Below are 22,977 nucleotides of genomic sequence, written 5' to 3'. Positions count from 1 at the left end.
AAGTGCCCAAGAGAGATAGGATTGTGAGGGTCTGTGAAGCTCAAGGTTAGGATTTTAACCTCGATACCACATTGCCAAATGGTTATGTCCACTCTGGACCCTCGTTTGCTCTCTTAAGAAACGTGGAATGAATCTCCTGCTTCTTCCATGCTTTGATGAATGACGCTGAAGAAAGCTCTCATGTCCTTCTTGAATCTTTTCTGGCTAAACATCTCCAGTAGAGCGATAAGAAATCCACTAAAAACTCTAAATGTGCTTTTTCTGATGATGAAGACCAGCACTTTTCAATGGAGGAAGTTCCACTAGTTAGGGGCCATCTTAGAAATGTGGGGGTGGATATTTTGTTTGTTATGATGATTGTGGGGTGAAATTGACATAATGTGGGCTTCCCAGGTGGCACAGTGGTAAAAAATCCACTTGCAAAGGCAGGAGACATGGGTTTGATCCCTGGGTTGGGAAAATCCTCTGGAGGAAGAAATGGCAGCTCGATCCAGTATTCTTGCCTGTTAAATCCCATGGACAGAGGAGCCTGGCGGGCTACAGTCCATGGGGTCAAAAAGAGTCAGACACAACTGAGCACGCACATGTAAGCACTGGCTTATTGTTGGCAGAAGTAGGGCTAGGGCCAGCAAGAAAGGCTGATCCCAGTGGGGAAAAAATGAAATGTAGGTGGGTAGATGGGCAAAAAGCCTTTGCATAGGATTTGTGTTGGTGTTTGATACCGCAGAGCCCTGTGCTCCCTTCTCCATCACCAGCCTGATAACTAGAGTCAACACCCCCTGTCTCACTGGTCCTGGCCAGAGATGCTGGATGCCCTGGGAAGTAAGCAACAGCCTTGTACTTCAAATATCTGGATATTCATTTCACTTATGTAAAATCGTATTTATAATTATCTGAGTCTAGAACACTGTCTTATGTAATCATAGATCAGTTTCTGTAAATTTTTTTAAAAAGCTGGGTCCTTTTATTTTTTAAATAGTATTAACATTATATAAGCTAGTTTTTTTTTTTTATGTTGTTGTTCAGTTGCCAAGTTGTGTCCAACTCTTTGAGACCCCCATGGACTGCAGCATGTCCGAGTTCTCTGTCCTTCAATATCTCCTAGAGTTTACAATGAATATATGTTATTTTATTATAATTTAACTGTCATTTTCCCTTTTCCTTTACTAGGTTAGATCAGAGTCTTAGTCCATTTGAGTTGCAATAACAAAATACCAAAGCCTGGGTAGTTTATAAACACCAGAAATTTATTTCTTACAGTTATGGAAGCTTGAAGTCCTAGATCAGGGTGCCAGCATGTTTGGATGAAGGCTCCTTTTCAAGTCACAGAATTCTCCTTGTATCCTCACATGGCAGAAGAGAAGGGCCAAGGCAATCTCTGGAGCCTCTTCTATATATAAAGCATGACTCTTATTCATGAGGGTTTCACCTTCATGATTTAAGGATCTACCCAAGCCCCCACAGATTAATACCATCACCACTGAGGGTGAGGATTTCTACGTATGAATTTGGAGGTGGAGGGGACAAATACTCAGACTTTGTGAAGTGAACCTGCTAGTCACTCAGTCACTTCTGATTCTTTTGTGACCCCATGGACTGTAGCCTGCAAGGCTTCTCTGTCCATGGAATTCTCCAGGCAACAATACTGGAGTGGGTTGCCATACCCTTCTCTAGGGGATTTTTCTGACCCAGGGATCTAACCTGAGTCTCCTGCACTGCAAGTGGATTCTTTATCATCTGAGCCACCAGGGAAGCCCCAGAGGAGTTAGTAATCTATGTTTTTTAGGTTCAAGAACTAACACATTATATTCTCTATAAATTTAATTTCATACATCAAAAAGGATTTTATATAATATTTACTCTCAGTTCAGTTCAGTCGCTCAGTCGTGTCGGACTCCTTGTCACCCCATGAATTGCAGCACGCCAGGCCTCCCTGTCCCTCACCAACTCCCGGAGTTCACTCAGACTCATGTTTATTGAGTCAGTGATGCCATCCAGCCATCTCATCCTCTGTCGTCCCCTCTTCCTCCTGCCCCCATTCTCTCCCAGCATCAGAGTCTTTTCCAATGAGTCAACTCTTCACATGAGGTGGCCAAAGTACTGGAGTTTCAGCTTTAGCATCATTCCTTCCAAAGAACACCCAGGACTGATCTCCTTTAGAATGGACTGGTTGGATCTCCTTGCAGCCCATGGGACTCTCAAGAGTCTTCTCCAACACCACAGTTCAAAAGCATCAATTCTTTGGTGCTCAGCCTTCTTCATAGTCCAACTCTCACATCCATACATGACCACTGGAAAAACCATAGCCTTGACTAGATGGACCTTTGTTGGCAAAGTAATGTCTCTGCTTTTGAATATGCTACCTAGGTTGGTCATAACTTTTCTTCCAAGGAGTAAGCATCTTTTAATTTCAGGGCTGCAATCACCATCTGCAGTGATTTTGGAGCCCAAAAATATAAAGTCTGACACTGTTTCCACTCTTTCCCCATCTATTTCCCATGAAGTGATGGGACCAGATGCCATGATCTTAGTTCTCTGGATGTTGAGCTTTAAGCTAACTTTTTCACTCTCCTCTTTCACTTTCCTCAAGAGGCTTTTTAGTTCCTCTTCACTTTCTGCCATAAGGGTGGTGTCATCTGCATATCTGAGGTTATTGATATTTCTCCCGGCCATCTTGATTCCAGCTTGTGCTTCTTCCAGCCCAGCGTTTCTCATGATGTACTCTGCATAGAAGTTAAATAAGCAGGGTGACAATATACAGCCTTGACAAACTCCTTTTCCTATTTGGAACCAGTCTGTTGTTTCATGTCCAGTTCTAACTGTTGTTTCCTGATCTGCATATAGGTTTCTCAAGAGGCAGGTCAGGGGGTCTGGTATTCCCATCTCTTTCAGAATTTTCCAGTTTATTGTGATCCCCACAGTCAAAGGCTTTGGCATAGTCAATAAAGCAGAAATAGATGTTTTTCTGGAACTCTCTTGCTTTTTCCATGACCCAGAGGATGTTGGCAATTTGGTCTCTGGATCCTCTGCCTTTTCTAAAACCAGTTTGAACATCTGGAAGTTCATGGTTCACGTATTGCTGAAGCCTGGCTTGGAGAATTTTGAGCATTACTTTACTAGCATGTGAGATGAGTGCAATTGTGTGGTAGTTTGAGCATTCTTTGGCATTGCCTTTCTTTGGGATTGGAATGAAAACTGACCTTTTCCAATCCTGTGGCCACTGCTGAGTTTTCCAAATGTGCTGGCATATTGAGTGCAGCACTTTCACAGCATCATCTTCCAGGATTTGAAATAGCTCAACTGGAATTCCATCACCTCCACTAGCTTTGTTCGTAGTGATGCTTTCTAAGGCCCACTTGACTTCACATTCCAAGATGTCTGGCTCTAGGTCAGTGATCACACCATCGTGATTATCTGGGTCGTGAAGATCTTTTTTGTACAGTTCTTCTGTGTATTCTTGCCACCTCTTCTGAATATCTTCTGCTTCTGTTAGGTCCATACCATTTCTGTCCTTTATCGAGCCCATCTTTGCATGAAATGTTCCCTTGGTATCTCTTATGTAAAACAAAGTATAATACTGTATGTGTTAGTTTCTATTGCTGCTTTTTAACAAATTACTTAGTGATTTAAAATAACATAAACTTATTATATTAGAATTCAGTTATCAGAAGCCAGAAACGGAGGGTTCACTGGGTTTAAATCAAAGTGTCATCAGGGCCATGCTCCCCCTGGGGGCTCTTGGAGGAGCAGCTATACCCCTGCCTTTTCTAGTTTCTAGAGGGCACCTGTATTTCTTTGCTCATAGCTCCTTCCTCCTACTTCAAAGCCAACCATATAGCATCTTCAAATGTCTCTCTCTCTGACTCTGACCTTCTTGCTTCCATTGTTACATCTCCACCTGACATTGACCAGCCCCCAACTCCCTCTTATAAGGATTCTTATGATTTCATTGGGCCAACTGGACAATCCAGGGATAACCTCCCTCTCTCAAGAGGTTTAATTAATCACACTTGCAAAGTCCTTTTTACCATGTAAGATAATATCTTCACGGGGTTGTGGAGTAGGACCTGAGTATCTTTGGGGAACCATTATTCTGTCTACCATGTTTTAAAATTTATTCATTTATTTAGGCTGCACTGGGTCTTTGTTGGTTTGTGTGGGCCTTCTCTAGTTGTGGCGTGCTGGCTTCTCATTGCGGTGGTTTCTCTTGTTGCAGAGCACAGGCCAAAGGCAATGCCTGCTTCAGTAGTTGCAGCTCTCAGGCCCAGTAGTTGTGGCATATGGGTTTAGTTGCTCCATGGCATATGGAATATTCCCGAACCAGGGACTGAACTCATGTCCCCTGAATTCTCATCCACTGCACTGCCCTCTACCATGTCTTAATAATATAATCTTGTTGTTCTGAGAAGGTTGAGACTCACCGTTGAAACTAAAGCACCAGGCTTGATGCTCCTTCTCTCTTTCTGACTTCAGGCAGGTAGCTGTCTTCCTTGACCTTGGGTTGGGCTGAACCTGTGTCTAGAGAAGAATGAGGTCATCTCTACCAGGCAGAGCTGCTGGCTCCCAAGGGTGGACCCTGGCTCTTGCCAGGCAACGTGGGTGCAGACATTCATTTGAGACTAACCTGAAGAACTCTTATTTAATTGCTTTTTTCCCCCAAGAGCATGTGATGTTTACATTTGGGCACCCAATTTTAAATGTCTTAATGTGTTTTGCCCTTTGGGATAGACCAGAGTTCGCTGAATTATTCTCTAGTTCCAGGCACTATGTGTTATGACCTAAAAACTGGGATACATGGAGAGAGCGTCCCAGGTGGTGCTAGCTACCTGCCAATGCAAGAGACACAAGAGAATTGGGTTCAATCCCTATGTCAGAAAGATCCCCTGGAGAAAGACATGGTAACCCACTCCGTATCCTTGCCTGGAGAATCCCATGGACAGAGGAGCCTAGCGAGCTACCATCCATGGGGTCGCAAAGAGTCGGACACGACTGAAGTGACCTAGCATGCACGCAAGGTCTGACAGACGATTCTCCAGCTGCTTTCAAGAGCAAAGAAGCATCAGGAGATGCAACTGGGTTGAACACACATTAGAATTTCGAATGTATCTTGATGGTTTTGGGGAAGAAAATGGACAGAATAAATAAAATAAATTTGCTATCATTTAGTAAGTTCTGTATGAACACGGCCAAGTGCTGTGCCATATCCATTGTACCTATTATCTCATTTACCAGTGAGGTAGAAATTATCACCCTTGTTTTACAGGTACTATCTCAAAGTTGTCCCGCTAAGCTGCTTCAGTCATGTCCGACTCTTTGCGATCCTATGGATTATAGCCTGCCAGGCTCTTCTGTCGATGGGATTACCTAGGCAAGAATACTGGAGTGGGTTGCCATTCCCTTCTCCAGGGGATCTTCCCCACCTAGGGATCGAACCTGGGTCTCTTACGTCTCGTGCATTGGCAGGTAGGTTCTTTACCATTAGTGCCACCTGGGAAGCCCATGGTCCTAGAAGGCTCAAAATTCAAATGCAGACCTAACTCAGAAGCCAGTGCTTGTAAACTAGTACACTTACAGAAACCCAGAGCACAGAAATCCGTAAACAGATGCATCCCAGAAACTAAAAATATTACCTGGAAGATAAGCCATAACTCCAGATCTGCAAGTGTCTTTCTTTTCAACTTCAGTGAGAGCTGTCTGATGATCAAGATGAGTGGCCTCCAGTGTTCAATAGCTGGGATTTTAGACTAATCCTTCCAATGTCCTCATTCCTGGGAAAGAAGGTATTGGTACTTTTCTGGTAACAGACATAAAGTTTAAGGGAGATTTGACAGAATGATAGATATGAGGGCTTTCTTCTTCAAAGCCAGCCTCCTTTCATAACACATCCTGTGGTCCAACATACCTACATTCATCAGAGAATGCTCAGACCTCCATGCCCTGGAAGGGGCACTGTGGGAGAGCCAAGGAATATTAGAGAAGAGGGAGGCCCCTTGGAGTCTAGAGAGTACTTAGTCGCTCAGTCATGTCCGACTCTTTGCAACCCCATGGATTGTAACCTGCTGGGCTTCTCTGTCCATGGGATTCTCCAGGCAAGAATACTGGAGTGGGTTGCCATTCCCTACTCCATGGGATCTTCCCAAGCCAGGTATTGAACCCGACTCTCCTGCATTGCAGACAGATTCTTTACTGTCTGAGCCACCAGGGAGGAGAGAGGTTATATATATGGCAAAGGGTCAATTTATCATCTGTTACTTTCTGCCAATAGTCTACCCATGGAGGAAACAAGGGCCCCATCTCACTTGAGAAAGTTGAAGTCTGACAGCTGAAGGGTCCCAGAGCAGCAAGCATCACCTCTCCTCTTCTCTTGGACCACTTCAGCTGTCTCTGCTTTGGATTGACAGAGGCATCTGGTTGCTAAAAATACTCTACTGACCAAGTGCTGCCCATTCCAACTAAAGCTGAGCACGACTGCAATCCAGGACTTACTACTCCTTGCAAAGGAACTTTTCCAAAGTTTTCAGGCCCAATTTGAGAAGCACACCAGCCCATGGTCTTTTTCTACTTTGTCAGCTTGGCTGGGCAGTAGAGGGGATCCTTCCTGGGTCACTGTCCTCTGGCCTGCCCCATCCCGGTCTCCAGGAAAAGAAGCAGAAGGGGGAGTGAGAGAGGGCCCAGGGGCTGGAGGGGGTAGGGAAGGGGAGGTGCTTGTCCATTTATAGACTTGCTCTTTGGGATGCTGAAGGTGCTGAAATAGCTGCGAGGACAAGGGACTTGGCTCAGTTTTAAATATCTGCCGAGCTGCCCGAAGACTCTGAGATGACAATAGGGGGAATGGAGAATGTGGAGGTCTTCACTGCTGAGGGCAAAGGCAGAGGTCTGAAGGCCACGAAAGAGTTCTGTGCTGCCGACATCATCTTCGCCGAGCGGGCTTATTCCGCTGTGGTTTTTGACAGGTATGGAATGTGGGTTGTTGCCTTCTTTACTCCTGGTGATTTGGCCAGTGCCACACTCTCAAATACTTTGCTCTCAAAATTGAGGGAGAGTAGCGCTGACATATATACACCACTGTGCGTAAAATAGGTAGGTGGTGGGAAGCTGCTGTGTAACACAGGGAGCTCAGCCTGGTGATATGATGACCTAGAGGGGTGGGATAGGGTTAGGGTGGGAAGGAGAGGGTATATGTATACATATAGCTGATTCACATTGTTGTACAGCAGAAGCTAACACAACATTGCAAAGCAATTATCCTCCAATTAATAAAAAAATAATCATGGGAAGGGATACAATTCATGTGGCTGTTGATAATGACGGGTACATGCACAGCTGTTTGCTGGCATTACTTTCTCTGCATGGGATTTGCTCTGATGCCTAGGAGGGTTGCAAAGGTGATTGAAGGCTTTAGGGCATACTCTCAGGACACTGGGCTTCCCTGGTGGCTCAGACAGTAAAGAATCTGCCTGCAATGCAGGAGACCTGGGTTCAGTCCCTGGGTGGGGAGGATCACTTGGAGAAGGAAATGGTTACCGACTCCAGTTTTCTTCCCTGGAGAATCCCAAGGACAGAGGAGCCTCACGGGCTACAGTCCGTGGGGTCACAAAGAGTTGGACATTACTGAGCGACTAAGCCGGAGAAGGCAATGGCACCCCACTCCAGTACTCTTGCCTGGAAAATCCCATGGACGGAGGAGCCTGGAGGGCTGCAGTCCATGGGGTCGCTGAGGGTCGGACACGACTTCACTTTCACTTTCACTTTTCACTTTCATGCATTGGAGAAGGAAATGGCAACCCACTCCAGCGTTCTTGCCTGGAGAATCCCAGGGATGGGGGAGTCTGGTGGGCTGCCGTCTATGGGGTCGCACAGAGTCGGACACGACTGAAGCGACTTAGCAGCAGCAGCAGCAGCAAATGTGGGAGAGTTTCTAAATCTAGCACATGAAGTAAAAATTGCAGACCATCACAATGATCATCGAGCGACTTCTCTGATAATCTAGATTTGGTGGTTGACTCACTGTATGACCATCCTGAGAATCAGATCAGTCGCTCAGTCTTGTCCGACTCTTTGCGACCCCATGAATCGCAGCAGGCCAAGGCCTCCCTGTCCATCACCAACTCCTGGAGTTCACTCAGACTCACGTCCATCGAGTCAGTGATGCCATCCAGCCATCTCATCCTCTGTTGTCCCCTTCTCCTCCTGCCTCCAATCCCTCCCAGCATCAGAATCTTTTCCAATGAGTCAACTCTTCACATGAGCTGGCCAAAGTACCGGAGTTTCAGCTTTAGCGTCATTCCTTCCAAAGAAATCCCAGGGCTGATCTCCTTCAGAATGGACTGGTTGGATCTCCTTGCAGTCCAAGGGACTCTCAAGAGTCTTCTCCAACACCACAGTTCAAAAGCATCAATTCTTCAGCGCTCAGCCTTCTTCACAGTCCAACTCTCACATCCATACATGACCACAGGAAAAACCATAGCCTTGACTAGACGAACCTTTGTTGGCAAAGTAATGTCTCTGCTTTTGAATATGCTACCTAGGTTGGTCATAACTTTCCTTCCAAGGAGTAAGCGTCTTTTAATTTCATGACTGCAGTCACCATCTGTAGTGATTTTGGAGCCCAGAAAAATAAAGTCTGACACTGTTTCCACTGTTTCCCCATCTATTTCCCATGAAGTGGTGGGACTGGATGCCATGATCTTCACAGCTTTTCAGAGATAATTTAAGTAGCACTCAAATTCTCATTTCTTCCTGCCCACCAAGACCTTCAGGGAAAAGGCTGTGAATGGAGTGTATGGCTAGCTACAGCTGAGGAATTTAGAGAGGCTGAGATGACAGTAATAATTCTTCAGGGGGAGTGTGTCTTACTTTATTTACTTGTGTGGGTGTATTGGGGGCAGTTGAGGAATCAATTGGATTCAGAAGTAAGACAGAAAAAGCTAGAAACACAGGAACTCTGAACAATGATCTTACTGCTACTACTGAGTTGCCATCTTGCCTTTTATAGAACATCCATGGGTGTCTTCAACTCCCTAAAAACCAGTATTGCCAATCAGTTTCCCTTTCAAGAGTGTCCGAAGTTGAGTGGATTTTCCTTCCATTACAAGAGTAAAACTTAGGAAGAGAAAAATGTATTTTCACATGAAGCTAACATTGACATGGTTGTCTATTTCCTTCCAGCTTATTTTAAAACGTTGTTGTTGTTTATTCACTAAGCCGTGTCTGACTCTTTGTGGCCCCACAGGCTCCTCTATCCATGGGATTTCCCAGGCAAGAATACTGGAGTGTGTTGCCATTCCCTTCTCCAAGGGATCTTCCCAAGCTAAGGATTGAACCTGAGTCTCTTGCATTGGCAGGCGGATTTTTTACCACTGAGCCACCAGGGAAACCCATTTTAAAACATAGGTTTCATTTATTTGTACTATTAGTTGGGATCTTATCTAAACTTCGAGCATTCCCAGTCATGTCCGACTCTTTGGGATCCCATGGACTATAGCCCACAAGGCTATTGTCTGTAGAATCTTCCAGACAAGAATACTGGAGTGAGTTGCCATTTCTAACTCCAGGGGATCTTCCTGACCCAGGGATCAAACCTACCCGTCTTGTGTCTTTTGCGCTGGCAGGCAGATTTTTTTACCACTTCCCAACCTGGGAAGATGTTCATTTAATGATTTAGGTATCTTCTGTGTTACTATACTCTCTTTGTAGAGTTTAAGACTGCATACTTTCTGACCATTCTTTTATAAATGGACATTCAGATTGTTTACATGTTTTTCTTATTATAAAAAAATTCATCATTCATTTGAAGTAATAAGTATATAAAAACAACTTCAGTGCATGTTGCAGATAAAATGTTAATAAAATCTTATTGTTATAATACTAATAAAGATTAGGATGATTAGAGTAAATGCTCTTTAAAATGATTTAAAAAATCAAAAAGATTATTTTTGGAAGTGATTTACCCAGTACACCTGAAACTAATACAATATTTCAAGTCAACTATATTTGAATAAAAAAGAAAGAAATATAGAAATTGAAATTACTGCTTAAAAAATAAGAGATATAATCAAACTCTTCCACTGCAAAAATGAGGGAACTGCTCGGGTATACCTGAGACAGCCTAGAGAAGCATCAGAGGAAAGCTTTGCTCATCATATCCTCACTCCAATTTTAGGCTCCTGGAGAGATTCAGCCACTGTAAGGGAGGAACCTGACTGGGGAAGTAGGACAAGGTGACCCATAAAAGTCACCCTATGAAAGAAGCATTTTCTAACACTGTGTTACTGCAAACCAGGCTATCTGCATTACCTTCCAAAATGAAGATTTTATCTTTATTATATATTTATATATAAATATATTAATATATATTATATTATATATAAGTATATAAATATATTATATATTTATATACTAATGAGTAGTGCATTAAATGAAAATCTCTTCTTGCAAACAATATATGAAGTATACATGTATATGTATATACTCTGTGAATCATTACAGGGCTTCCCAGGTGGCACAGTGGTAAAGAATCTGCCTGCTAATGCAGGAGATGCAACAGACGAGGGTTCAATCCCTGCGTCGGGAAGATCCCCTGAAGTAGCAAACGGCAACCCATTCCAGTATTCTTGCTTAGAAAATTCCATGGACAGAGTAGTCTGGCCAACTAAAGTCCATGGGATTGTAAAGAGTCAGACACGACTGAGTGACTGAGTACATGCATGAACATATATGAAGCATTACAATAAATGAACCCCTGTGAAACCACCATCCTACTTAATGAGAACATTCTATTACATTCATCTTGCCTATCTTTCCCTATCCTGTTGCATACTTGCCCCAAATGTAACTACAGTAGTCTCCTGAATTTCGTGTTACTTATTTCCCTGTGTTTTCAATGATAGTTTTGCCATATATGTACATATTCCTAAACAATATATAATTTAGTTTTTATAGCTTGTTTTTCATCTTTTAAACCGGGGTATACAGTTATAGGTGGTTTTATGCTCTTGCTTCTTTCATTCAAATGTTCTTCTATTATTTATCCATATGGTTTTGTGTAACTAACAAAATGAGTAAGCTCTATATGTGTATGTACCACAATTTATGTTTCCATCCTCCTGCAAGTAGTTGCTATGGACATTTTTGTTTGTATCTCTTGGTGAACAGATACATGGGGTGTGTATCCTAGGAGTGGAATTTCTGGTTTATGATGCATGAGATATTTAGCTTTAAAATATAATGATGCACTGTGTCATGTTGACTTGGAAGTTGAATTGTGTCTTTGCTAGAATAGACTGGGCTTAGCATTCAGAGCAGCTCTTCAGGCCTTTATTATATAGCCCTTAGTCTGGTTATAATCTCTTTAATTTGCTTGGTTGGAAAAACAGGTCATCTGCTTAAACATAAAAGGCCAAGAATAAAACAGAGATAAACCATTGAGACCGGCAAATGAGCAGCACTTGGGCACCAGGATCCCTGGGAGACATGGCTAATCAATCAGGCAACACCTTCTTCCTGAACTCCAACTTGGCCTCACTGTTCTTTCTAACAGGGTACTCCAGGCAGCCATTGTGCATCAACCAAAACTGACGTTTAGAAGGGAGCCTATGTGTCATGCTTTTTGGGGATTCTGAGTTTCATGCTGGAAGGGGATGAAGGCAAAGTAGGTGGATAAGGTCAATTTACCAAGGAGTCGTCTTCCATGGATTTGGTCTTTGAAAGTGGGTGAGACCCCAAGCATGGTGGATAAGCTTGAGTTGTTCAAGGTTTCTCTCTTCTCCTTTTGCTCTGTGCTTAACTTTACATAGGCTTAGTTGTCCTGTGGCATGTGGGAATCTTCGCAGACCAGGGACTGAACCTGTGTCTTCCTGCAGTGGCAGACAGATTCATTTTTAGGAGCTTCCCTGGTGGCTTGGATGGTAAAGAATCTGCCTGCAACACAGGAGACCCCGGTTTGACCCCTGGGGGAAGTTCCCCTGAAGAAGGAAATGGCAACCCGCTCTAGTATTCTTGCCTGGAGAATTCCATGGACAGAGGAGCCTGGTGGGCTACAGTCCACTGGGTCACAAAGAGTCGGACACGACTGAGTGACTAACACTAACCTTTAAAATGTATTTTATAATTATTATTATTTTTTAATATAATTTTATTTGTTTATTTATTTTGGCTGTGTTGGTTTTTTGTGTGGGCTTTTCTCTAGTTGGGGCGAGCAGGGGTTACTCTCTAGTTGCGGTACTCAGGTTTCTCATTTCGGTGGCTTCTCTTGTTGCAGACGACAGGCTTGAGGGCACATGGGCTCAGTAGTTACAGCTCCCAGGCTCTAGAGCACAGGCTCAATAGTGGTGACCCAAGGGCTTAGCTGCTCTGCTGCATGCGGGATCCTCCTAGACCAGGGATCAAACCTGTGTCCCCTGTGTTGAGAGGTGGATTCTTTACCACTGAGCCACCAGGGAAGCCCAGAATTATTTTGTTTGAATTTATTATTATTAAGGAGATGAAAGGTCTTTTAAATATGCCTATTGGTCATTATGTTTCTTCTTCTGCAATTTGTCTGTTTTCCCTGTGAAGTACAGGGAGGCCTGGCATGCTATAGTCAATGGGGTCACAAAGAGTCTGACATGACTGAGGGACTGAACAACAAAAAAGATGTTATCAGTTCCAAATCTTTCCCTGGAGCATCTGTAAGCTTTTAAGCCCCCGACACTGAGTTTCTATTGCCTTCTAGGTAGAACAGGGCTTTGGCAGTCTGGAGGTGGGAAGTGTGTATTTCTTGATGACAACAGAGATGATGTAGAATACGAGTTGGGCCATAGAGGGGAATTGGATCATAGGACCCTGAAGATCTCTTCCAGTCTGAGATTTTCTGAGTTTTTTTTTTTTTTTTTCAGGACATACAAGGGACTACAGTGTGGCAAGACAGGGGTGTTAGGCTAATATAGGAATAAAGCTTGTTTTGATTTAGTTTAGTGTCAAATACAACGAATATACTTTTCATAAGGAAAGTGGCCATGGGCAGTTCTAGAAGCCAAAAATACTATTCGATTTTTTCTTTTTTTTATTTGATAAAGTCCCAGATGTCTTACATTTAGAGAATCTCTAGCCTATGGGTTCCTGACCTGGGTCCTTGGATCCTTAGCTAGGGAAGCACCTGTGACGGGAGGATCAAAATGTATGTGGATGTGCATGCATGCTTTTTATTTCTGGGGAGAAACTTATTACTTTCAAAATGGTCCTCAACCCAGAAGAAGGTTGAGACCCATCGAATTCATTCAAGTCCTCTCTCTTACAGATGGGGAAACTGAGGCTTAGTGAGGCTTTCCCAGGTCACACAGGACAGGGCAAGGGTTGAGTCTCCCATGATCTTGTCTGTCATTGCTTTTCACTATCCTCCCCAACCACCCACCCCTCACAAGTGGGCCTACCATTGCCTACCTAATTTTCTTTTGTTCTTGTCAATTCAATTATTAATATTTAGTCATAATAAAAGAAAGAATATGCATCTATTAATTGCAGAGGAATCAAGTTCTGGTTCTGGGGCCTGAGAAAGGTTAGATCCAGAGACTTGTAGGTAAGAAACAGAAATATACATGTGACTATACAGGAAAAGGGGCTTCCCTGGCGGCTCAGATGGTGAAGAATTTGCCTGCAACACAGAAAACCTGGGTTAAATCCCTGAGTTGGGAAGATCCCCTGGAGAAGGAAATGGCAACCCACTCCAGTATTCTTGCCTGAGGAAATTCATGGACAGAGGAGCCTGGAGGGCTACTGTCAACAGGGTTGCAAAGAGTTGGACACGACTGAGTGACTAACACTTTCACTTTAATACAGGAAAAAAATGTTTATAATAGTAAACCAATGTATTAGTTTCCTTTGTTGTTGTTTAGTCACTAAGTTGTGTCTGACTCTTGCAACTTCATGGACTGTAGTCTGCCAGGTTCCTCCATCCATGGAATTTCCCAGGCAAGAATACTGCAGTGGTTGCCATTTCCTTCTCCAGGGGATCTTCCTGACCCAGGGAATAAACTAATATCTCCTGCATTGGCAGGTGGATTCTTTACCACTGAACAACCTGGAAAGCCCCAATTAGTTTTCTACTCTTGGTATAGAATATTATCACAAGTTTAGTGGTTTAAACAACACAAATTTATTATCTGAAATAAAACAGGACTATGTTTCCAAGATTTTTTTAGCTTCTATAGGCTGCCTGCATCTCTGGGCTTTATCTTTAAAGCAGTTGTGTAGCATCTTCTCCTCTGACCTCCTGCATCCTTCTTAGTTAGGACCCTAGTGATTACGTTAGACTCACCCAGATGATTCAGGATTACCTTCCCATCTCAAGGTTCTTAATCTTAATTTCATCTGCAAGTCCCTTTTGCCATGTAAGGTAATTCATGTAGTTTCCAGGAGTAGGATATTAACATTTTGGGAAGCTATTTTTCAGCTTACTTCAACCAATAGAATGCATTTCCTATTAATTCAATTTGTCATACATGATGTTAAAAAGTGAAAAGGACAGTGAATTTTTTTTTTTAAGTTCTTGACCAACTCCTAAATAATTCTGTTTAAAGAGTTAGAAGTGCCCAAGAGAACCTATCTATCCATTTGAGCAGGGAAAATCAAAGATGAAAATATGAGAAAAAGAAGATTTTCTTAAACTTTTTATTTTGTATTAGAGTATAGTCAATTAACAAGCAAAGTTGTGACAGTTTCAGGTGAACAGCAAAGGGACTCAGCCATACACACACATGGATCCATTCTCCCTCAAACTCCCTCCCATCCAGGCTGCACATAACATTGAGCAGAGCTCCCTGTGCTATACAGTAGGTCCTGTGGGTTATCCATTTTAAATATAGCAACGTGTACATGTCCATCCCAAACTCCCTAACTATCCCTTCTCCTCATCCTTTCCGCCGACAATATAAGTTCATTCTCTAAGTCTGAGAGTTTGAAAAGAAGGATGTTTTAGAACAAATTACTGTCAGCTGGGCTTTTTTGAAAATTAAGCCAGCTCTGGGCTTCTTAGGGTCCAGCAGAGACGGCTGGGCTTTCAGCCCATGTAATTCTATGTGGACCCATGGGAACACCAGAATTAACCATGGCATATGCACAAATACATGTGTGACCTTAATCTGGTAACAGCTGATGGGTAGGTGGTGGGATATAAATGATGCTATAAATGGAAATAATTTAATAAAGGGATTAGAGAAATTCCTGAACAGATAGTTCAGAAAATGAGTAACTGTGAAAGTATTCGGGTTACAGTCTTCAATATTTGCATTTTGTGTTAAGGATAACCACAGAGTAGATTTAGATATATATCTTTAATTTGGCACTTTAATTCATCTGCAGATGTCAGACGTGTTGATATGTCACATGACCCATAGTGAGTTGTGTTGCTAAACTTTATTAACTAATTCTTAAATGCAGAAGTTTGGGGATAATAGCTTTTTAAGCAAAGATTAGGTCAGATGCCAAGTTGTCCCCCAAACAATGTCATCTTCTCTCATTTGCATCTGAAGATGTGTTCTGAGTCTGGGAAGAGGGGTTTGGTAGAGTGTGGAAGGTGCATCCAGGTCTGAGCGAGGTGTGTGAGCCTTTTCCTGGGAGCTGTGGCAGAGAAAATCTTGAAAGTTGCTATTTTAATCAAAGAAATGTTAAAAAATCTCTAGGTATGGTCTAGGGATGTACACCACCTAACTTCTGCTAAGGTAAATAATTGTGCAAATGTGAATCCCTTAAGGATTGACATGGGCCATTTAAAAACAAGATTAGGGGGCTTCCCCGGTGGCTCAGTGGTGAAGAATCCACCTGCTAATGCAGGAGATACAGGGTTTGATCCCTGATCCGGGAAGATCCCACATGCTGTGGAGCAACAAAGCCCAAATGCCACAACTACGGAGCTCTAGAGCCTATGTACAGCACTACCGACGCCCCCTCGCCTGGAGCCCACGCGCTGCAACAAGAGAAGGCACTGCAGTGAGAAGGCTACACACTGCAACTAGAGAGCATCCCCCATCACAGCTAGAGAAAAGCCCGAGCAGCAACAAAGACCCGGCAAAGCCGAAAGCAAACAAATACAACTTTTTTAAAATGACATTAGGTAGATGCCATAGCAAAAAGAAACTGAGTGTCAACTCTGACCATGTTTCTCCTCTCTGCAGAAGCCTCCACTGGACCTCTTCTGTCCCCTCCACCCCAGCCCCTCTAGATGCAGAATAAGGTCTTATTACTGAAAGATGCATTCTAGGTCCCCCACAGTCCAGTCATTTTTCCAACATTATTTCCCAATAATGTGATCTTGTCTAACAGTTCCTCCTGTCTCCTAGACACACCTGCCCTGACTGCTTCCCCCATGGAAGCCCTTGACTCATGCCAGTGCCTCTCCGTGGCAGAGCACTTGACCTTCTATGTATAACTCAGCTCATCTTCAGACAGTCAGAACCATGCCTCCCGGCCTCCTTGGTGATGGCCTTCCCAGATTCCTCCTTCCTTGACCTTGAATCCTGCAGCAGGATTCCTGGGGGACATGCTTCACCTTCCTTATATGTGTTTATGCACCAGCCCAAACTGGGGACTGCTTGAAGACAAAATCTGTATCTTCTTTATCTCTGTCAGCTAGCTCAAGGCAAGGCACATAATAGATGCTCAATAAATGCTTCTTAATAAACTTAGAACTTTTAATTTACTTTTAAAAATGGAAATACAATAAAAAATATAAAGGAAACAAAGAATTCAAAAATGAAGTATAGTTAATTTACAATATCATATTAGTTTCAAGTTTATGACACACTGATTCAATATTTTTATAGATTAGACTCCATCTAAAGTTATTACAAAACACTTGCTCTATTTCCCTGTGTTGTATCCTTCTAGCTTATTTCCTTACAGCTTATTTATTTTATACATAGTAGTTTGTATTTCTTTTTTAAAAAAATATGTCTTTACAGAAGGAGGTGGTAGGATCATGGAATCATTATCAATTACGATGAGACTTCTTTTTTTTTTTTTTTTTTAAAAAAAATACAATACCTTCTTTTTAAAAATTTTATTTATTTTTTTTATCTTTTGGCTGCATTACAACATGTGGGATCTTAGTTCCCCAACCAGGGATTGAATCTGCATCCCCCAGCATTGGCAGCGCAGAGTCTTAATCACGTGACTGCGAGGGAAATCCCAGTAGTTTGTGTCTCTTAATCCTGTACCCCTATCAAGACCCTTCCACCTTTCCTCTCCCCACTAGTAACCACTAGTTTGTTCTCTACATCTGTGAGTCTGTTTCTGTTTTTGTTATACTCATCTGTTGATTTTATTTTTTAGATTCCACATATATGTGATAACAAACATTACTTATCTTTCTCTTTCTGACTTATTTCACTAAGCATAATGCCCTTCAGGTCCATCCACATTGTTGCAAATGATGCCCAATAAAAACTTGTGAAAAGAAGAAAGATGGGAAGGAACGAGGAAGGAAGAAGGAATTCAAAATATTGTAAAGTTCTCCGGGTACTTGAGGGATACGATGTTCTTTTTGAAAATTAATTATTTTAATTGGAGGATAATTATTTTACAATATTGTGATGGTTTTTGCCACACATCAACATGAATTGGCCATAGGTATACATGCGTCCCCCCTTCCTGAACCCGCCTCCCGGATGTGATTTCTTTAAGACAGATGCTGCTGCTGCTAAGTTGCTTCAGTTGTGTCCAACTCTGTGCGACCCCATAGACGGCAGCCCACCAGGCTCCCCCGTCCCTGGGATTCTCCAGGCAAGAACACTGGAGTAGGTTGCCATTTCCTTCTCCAATGCATGAAAGTGAAGTCACTCAGTCATGTCCGACTCTTAGCGACCCCATGGACTGCAGCCTACCAGGCTCCTCCGTCCATGGGATTTTCCAGGCAAGAGTACTGGAGTGGGGTGCCATTGCCTTCTCCAGCTCTCCCCCACAATTTTTAAGGGGAGACCTCCTCTCAGGCTACAAGTTTTTAGGTAGCCCAGGAAGCCAGAACAATTGGTCCAGTCCTCTCTGGCTGTGTTTTTAGAGGGCTTGTCCACCTTGCAGGCGCCTTCTATTTGCATTTATCTGTTCAGGAACCAGTTATTTCCATACAAGGAGCTGAGCAGCAGCTGCCTTTCCATCCCTCTTGACTCTGACAGATGATACAACCCAGGGCTGCAGAGGAAAGAGCGAGCAGGGACCCGCTGGCTGGGGCAGGGCACACTCAGGGCTGTACACAAAGCAGGTAGGTTTGGGAGCTTCCTCTGCCTTCTGTGCTGGGAACAGTGTCAGGCACCAGGGACTCCTGTGAGAATAATATCTCTGGGAAGACAGTGATGACAAAATTTAAAGGTTATACTCCATTTATAGCTATGACAAAATATTGGCTATATTGGAGTATAATCTTTAAAACTTGTGAAGCACTCCATTGTACACCTGTGACATATAATACCATACATCAACTATAATTAAATAAATAAAGTTCAATACCACTTTCTGACTTATTTATTTTATTGAAGTATAGTTGATTTACAATGTTTCAGGTATACAGTAATGTGATTCAGTTATACATATATATATCCTTTTTCAGATTCTTTTCCATTATAGGTTATTACAACATATTGAATATAGTTCCCTGTGTTATATAGTAGGTCCTTGTTGTTTATGTATTTTCTATATAGTAGTGTGTATCTGTTAATCCCACATTCCTAGTTTATCCCTTCCCACTTAAAACCACATCTTAGATTCCAAGAGAAAGACTGCTTCTGCCAGCCAGCTTAGCTGATGACCTTCACCAAGCCACATTTCTCCTCCTTAGTCTCATTTTTTCAGTCCCCACAAGAGTCCCATTTACACAGTGCTTTGCAATTTTCAGAGATGTTTTTAAGCAATTCTCTTTTGTTAAACCGTCACAGCAACCCTTTAGTGTATAGATCATCACTGTCTTTCCAGCTGCCATTTCCTTCTCCAGGGAATCTTCCTAACCCAGGGATCGAACCCAGGTCTCTCACATTGTAGACAGAGGCTTTACCGCCTGAGCCACCAGGGAAGTCGAATTGTAATTAAACATTTATTATAACAAAGTGATCGTAAAGACTCTGATGAGACAAAATGAAGGCAAGAGATTGTTGAACTGGTGGCTGAATTGAGTCAAGGCCTGATAAGGGATTGTATACATTGCTGTAAAGGTCTCTCCATCACCCAGTATGGAGTGAGGTCTCTACTGTAGTATCTTGGGGCTCTGTCCCTAGCCTTCTCCTGGTCCAAGTAGTAGTAATGGCATAGTAATTAACGGGCTGCAATTCTGCGCAATTATAAGTAATTCTACTCTTCCTCTCTTGTTGGGAAAACTTCAGGGAATACAAGGGAGTGAGGAAGACATTACTATGGGAATAACCTAACCTGTAAGTAAGCACTAACCTTTCAAAGCCTTGAGCACTTTATGATTAATTACTGGCATTGCACCTCACAGCGGTTTGTGGAGTTGGCCACCCATCACTTCCACTTTCTCTCTGAGCCAAGAGAACACATCACATAACACTGGTGACATCAGTAACTCTGTCATTCTCACTCTTGCTAAACACACAGAACTGTGACATAAATGTGTATATGTCATTCTGGGTAAAACAGGTCATGTCCCATTATACTGTAGATAATTATGACTTTTTTATTCTTTGGAGAAAAGGACAGTTTATTTCAACAATGAGAAGGACACGTGACACAGAATGCTCTCTCCCATGCCATGGTGCTAATGACCTGTGACTTTCAGCAAGAGGACTGTGAGGAATTTCCACGCACTCCCTTGGCTTAGAAGACGTCCCCGGTTCCTAAAGGGGAACTCCTATGTTGTGATCCAGGAACACCCTGCATCCCTCCTCTTATAGTACTACTCATGCTGCCTGGTGACCCCAGTTCAATTGTTCCTCCAGCAACTTGTGATATTCCCAGTGCCTAACGCGTACAGGTCGTAAATCTATACTTACTGAATTAAACTGAAGGGTTTATATGCAGAGTTCAACAGTGTCCCCTTCATTAGTTTCACTGAAAAATATCTGCCAAAAGAATAGGTACAGGGCTTCCCTGGTGGCTCAGTGGTAAAGAATCCACCTGCCAATGCAGGAGACATGGGTTCAATCCCTGATCTGGGAAGATCCCTCGTGCTGTGGAGCAACAAATCCCATGTGCCACAACTATTGGGTCTGTGCTCTAGAGTCTGAGTCCCACAGCTACTGGAGCCCTAGAGCCTGTGCTCTGCAAAAAGAGAAGCCACCACAATGAAAAGCCCCGGGACTGCAACTAAAGAGCAGCCCCTGCTTGCTGCAACTAGAGAAAGCCCTCGCAGCAATGAAGACCCAGAAGGGCCAAAAATAAATAAATAAAATTATAAAAAAGAATGGTTACAGCTGGAAGGGACCTTTGGAAACCCAAGCCCCTCATTTTGAAAAGTGGGACTCTGAAGCTGAGAAAGGCAAGGGCAGCCCACTGAGCCCATACTCAAATGCCAGTCTCCCAACAGCTGGTGTGGTGCCCCATGGTCAGAGTTTTCTCCCCCTATTTCCAGCCTGGTGAATGTTGTGTGCCACACCTGCTTCAAGAGGCAGGAGAAGCTCCACCGATGTGGGCAGTGCAAGTTTGCCCACTACTGTGACCGCACCTGCCAGAAGGATGCTTGGTTGAACCACAAGAACGAATGTTCGGCCATCAAGAGATATGGCAAGGTGCCCAACGAGAACATCAGGTGAGAGCTGGGCCCTGGGGTGGGGCTTTGCATTCCCAAATGTCAGGTGAGGAGTGGGGTGGCAGCAGGGGTACCACGCCTCAGTCCAAGCAAGCTGGGCTGAGAGCAAATCAAGAGAAAGCCCCAAACAGACTACGATTGCTGCTTCTGTGCTCTCCCTCTATCTGGGCTGTACTTATTCACTCAGTTGTGTCCAACTCTTTGCGACTCCGTGGATACAGCCTGCCAGGCTTCTCAGTCCGCAGGGATTCTCCAGGTGAGAATACTGGTGTGGGTTGCCATGCCCTCCTCCAGGGGCTTTTCCCAACCCAGGGATTGAACCCAGGTCTCCTGCATTGTGAGTGGATTCTTTACCATCTGAGCCATCAGAGAAGCCCCGCCCCACTTGGTCTGGGAAGCCCATTTATGAGGGAATTTCCACTGGGTGGAGCTGGCTGCAGACTTGTTCTGTGTGGCTCCTCAATGTTTAATTTTTAAAAAGTGATCTGAGTATCCTATAATATGGCTTATATGAGGAATCTAAAAAAAAAAAGTCCAAATGAACATATTTACCAAATAAAAATTGAGTCACAGATGTAGAAAACAAACTTATGGTTAACAACTGAAACTAACACAATGCTATAAATCAAGTATACTCTAATAAAAATTAATTAAAAACTGACCTGCCGTGTCAAAAAATTAGGAAGTTGCACATTAAAAAAATTAAGATTTCTGGCTTCTCTTAAAAAAACGTGAAGATTTGGCAAAATGAGAGCTCAACAGCAACTAACCTCTTTAAACAAAATAGAACTTTTCAAATTATCACAGCTCCACTCGTCCCCATGGTTGTACACTAGCCCTTTGGACTCAGTACAAATACCTGAAATGCATTTGCATTTGCAAAAATCTCTGCGCCAATACCTTAATTCCAGCGCTACTAAGTCCAGGAGGCTCCGCCAGGGAAGGACCTGAAGCTAGATTGCAGGTAGGTGCTTATGAAGCTGGCAATGGAGAGTGGAGGAGATGGGGATGGTGATGCTGAAGCATTTGAAATGAGCATTTTAACTGTGAAGTTAAAGCCCAGACTGGAATCATCATATCCTGGTAACTTATGGGAAACTGCAAAATGAAATTGCTTAGTCAGCCTCCCCATCCCCTGTCCCCCTTAGTTCCATCTGTTGAAATCTTACTTCTTCTTTTCCCCTACTCCTTCTTTTTGTAATTTCATGTGCAATTTTATTTACTTATAAATTTCCCTCTTATTGAGGTGTAATTGATTAAGTCATAAGATATTGATATTTAAAATGTATTGTACATTGTGTTGATTTGCTATACATGTGTATTGTGAAAGATCTATTTATCCGTGGTCACCCAAGACAAGCTTTCTAAGTGAGTGCCCTGCAGGTTCAGAGTGCCACCACCAATCTGGAGTGGTGGGCCTCTTTCTTTGGTCTCTTCCTGCCTTCTGTAAAGGGAGGGCAGTATGAGAACCAGCACTCTGGAGGTTAGCATGGCACGGAATGTGTATTACCCTCACTTTACTCGCCATTGGAGAGGTTCAGAGAGGGCAAGCAACTTGCCCAGAGTCACACAGTAAGAAGTGGAGTCATCAGACTTCTTCTCCAGTGCTCATTTCAGTTAGCCACAGGGTCAGGAGAGACACAGGTAACTGGACCTCACTGTGTCCCCAGACCCCTCTCATGGCTTCCCAGACCACAAAATATGGCTTCCGTTTCCATCTTCACCTTTATTTGCTTTCTTGTCCTTGCTCCCTAGCCCCAGCATCTTGCTGTTTCTTTTTCCCCCTGCTTCTTTTCACTGGATCCTGCAGCATGCAGTCCCCAACCAGGGACTGAACCCATGTCTCCTGTTGTGGAAGTTCATAGTCTTAACCACTGGACCACTAGGGAAGTCCCCATTTTGCTGCTTCTAATCATGCCACGCTCTCTCTCTCTTTAGGGCCATTGTATTCGCTGCTCTTTCCCCATCTACACAGAGTTGGCTCCTGTTCACCCCACTGGCAGTCCCGTGTGCCTCCTCCAGCCTCCCCTGAGCACCTTGGCTTCCCCTCCCCCTCCCACTCAGGTCACCCTGTTTGATTTTGGGCATAGCACTTAGCACTAGTTTAGATTATCTTTTCAACTTAGGTCTCCCCGACTCTAAGAGGGCTTCCCTCATAGTTCAGTCAGTGAAGAATCCACCTGCAATGCAGGAGACGTGAGTTTGATCCCTGGGTGGGGAAGATCCCCTGGAGAAGGAAATGGCAATCCACTCCA

At 43.4% G+C, this 22,977-nt stretch overlaps 1 protein-coding gene and 1 long non-coding RNA gene across 3 annotated transcripts in view; one reads left to right on the top strand and one right to left on the bottom strand.

Annotated features, from left to right (window-relative positions):
- Nucleotides 1–4,279: 4,279 nt before the first annotated feature.
- On the bottom strand, nucleotides 4,280–6,626 carry LOC112578200. Its single transcript, XR_003102537.3, has 3 exons — nucleotides 6,300–6,626; nucleotides 5,631–5,768; nucleotides 4,280–4,518 (listed from the first exon to the last, which is right to left on the bottom strand). It is a non-coding gene; the product is annotated as an uncharacterized LOC112578200 (long non-coding RNA).
- Nucleotides 6,627–6,738: 112 nt separating this feature from the next.
- The window catches only part of SMYD1 (SET and MYND domain containing 1), a 48,533-nt gene continuing 32,294 nt past the window's right edge, over nucleotides 6,739–22,977 (top strand). Inside the window, exons 1-2 of one of the 2 annotated variants that reach the window (XM_006074744.4) lie at nucleotides 6,739–6,953; nucleotides 20,546–20,722. In XM_006074744.4, the coding sequence (XP_006074806.3) occupies nucleotides 6,817–6,953; nucleotides 20,546–20,722 (314 nt within the window). In that variant the 5' untranslated portion in view covers nucleotides 6,739–6,816. The remainder of the gene's footprint in view (nucleotides 6,954–20,545; nucleotides 20,723–22,977) is intronic. The other variant, XM_006074743.4, reaches the window with a different exon arrangement.

The sequence above is a fragment of the Bubalus bubalis genome, chromosome 12 (genome assembly GCF_019923935.1).
Source record: "Bubalus bubalis isolate 160015118507 breed Murrah chromosome 12, NDDB_SH_1, whole genome shotgun sequence".
NCBI lineage: Eukaryota > Metazoa > Chordata > Mammalia > Artiodactyla > Bovidae > Bubalus > Bubalus bubalis.
The sequence above is the reverse complement of the archived record's forward strand: the minus strand, read 5'-3'. Positions and strand labels throughout refer to the sequence as shown.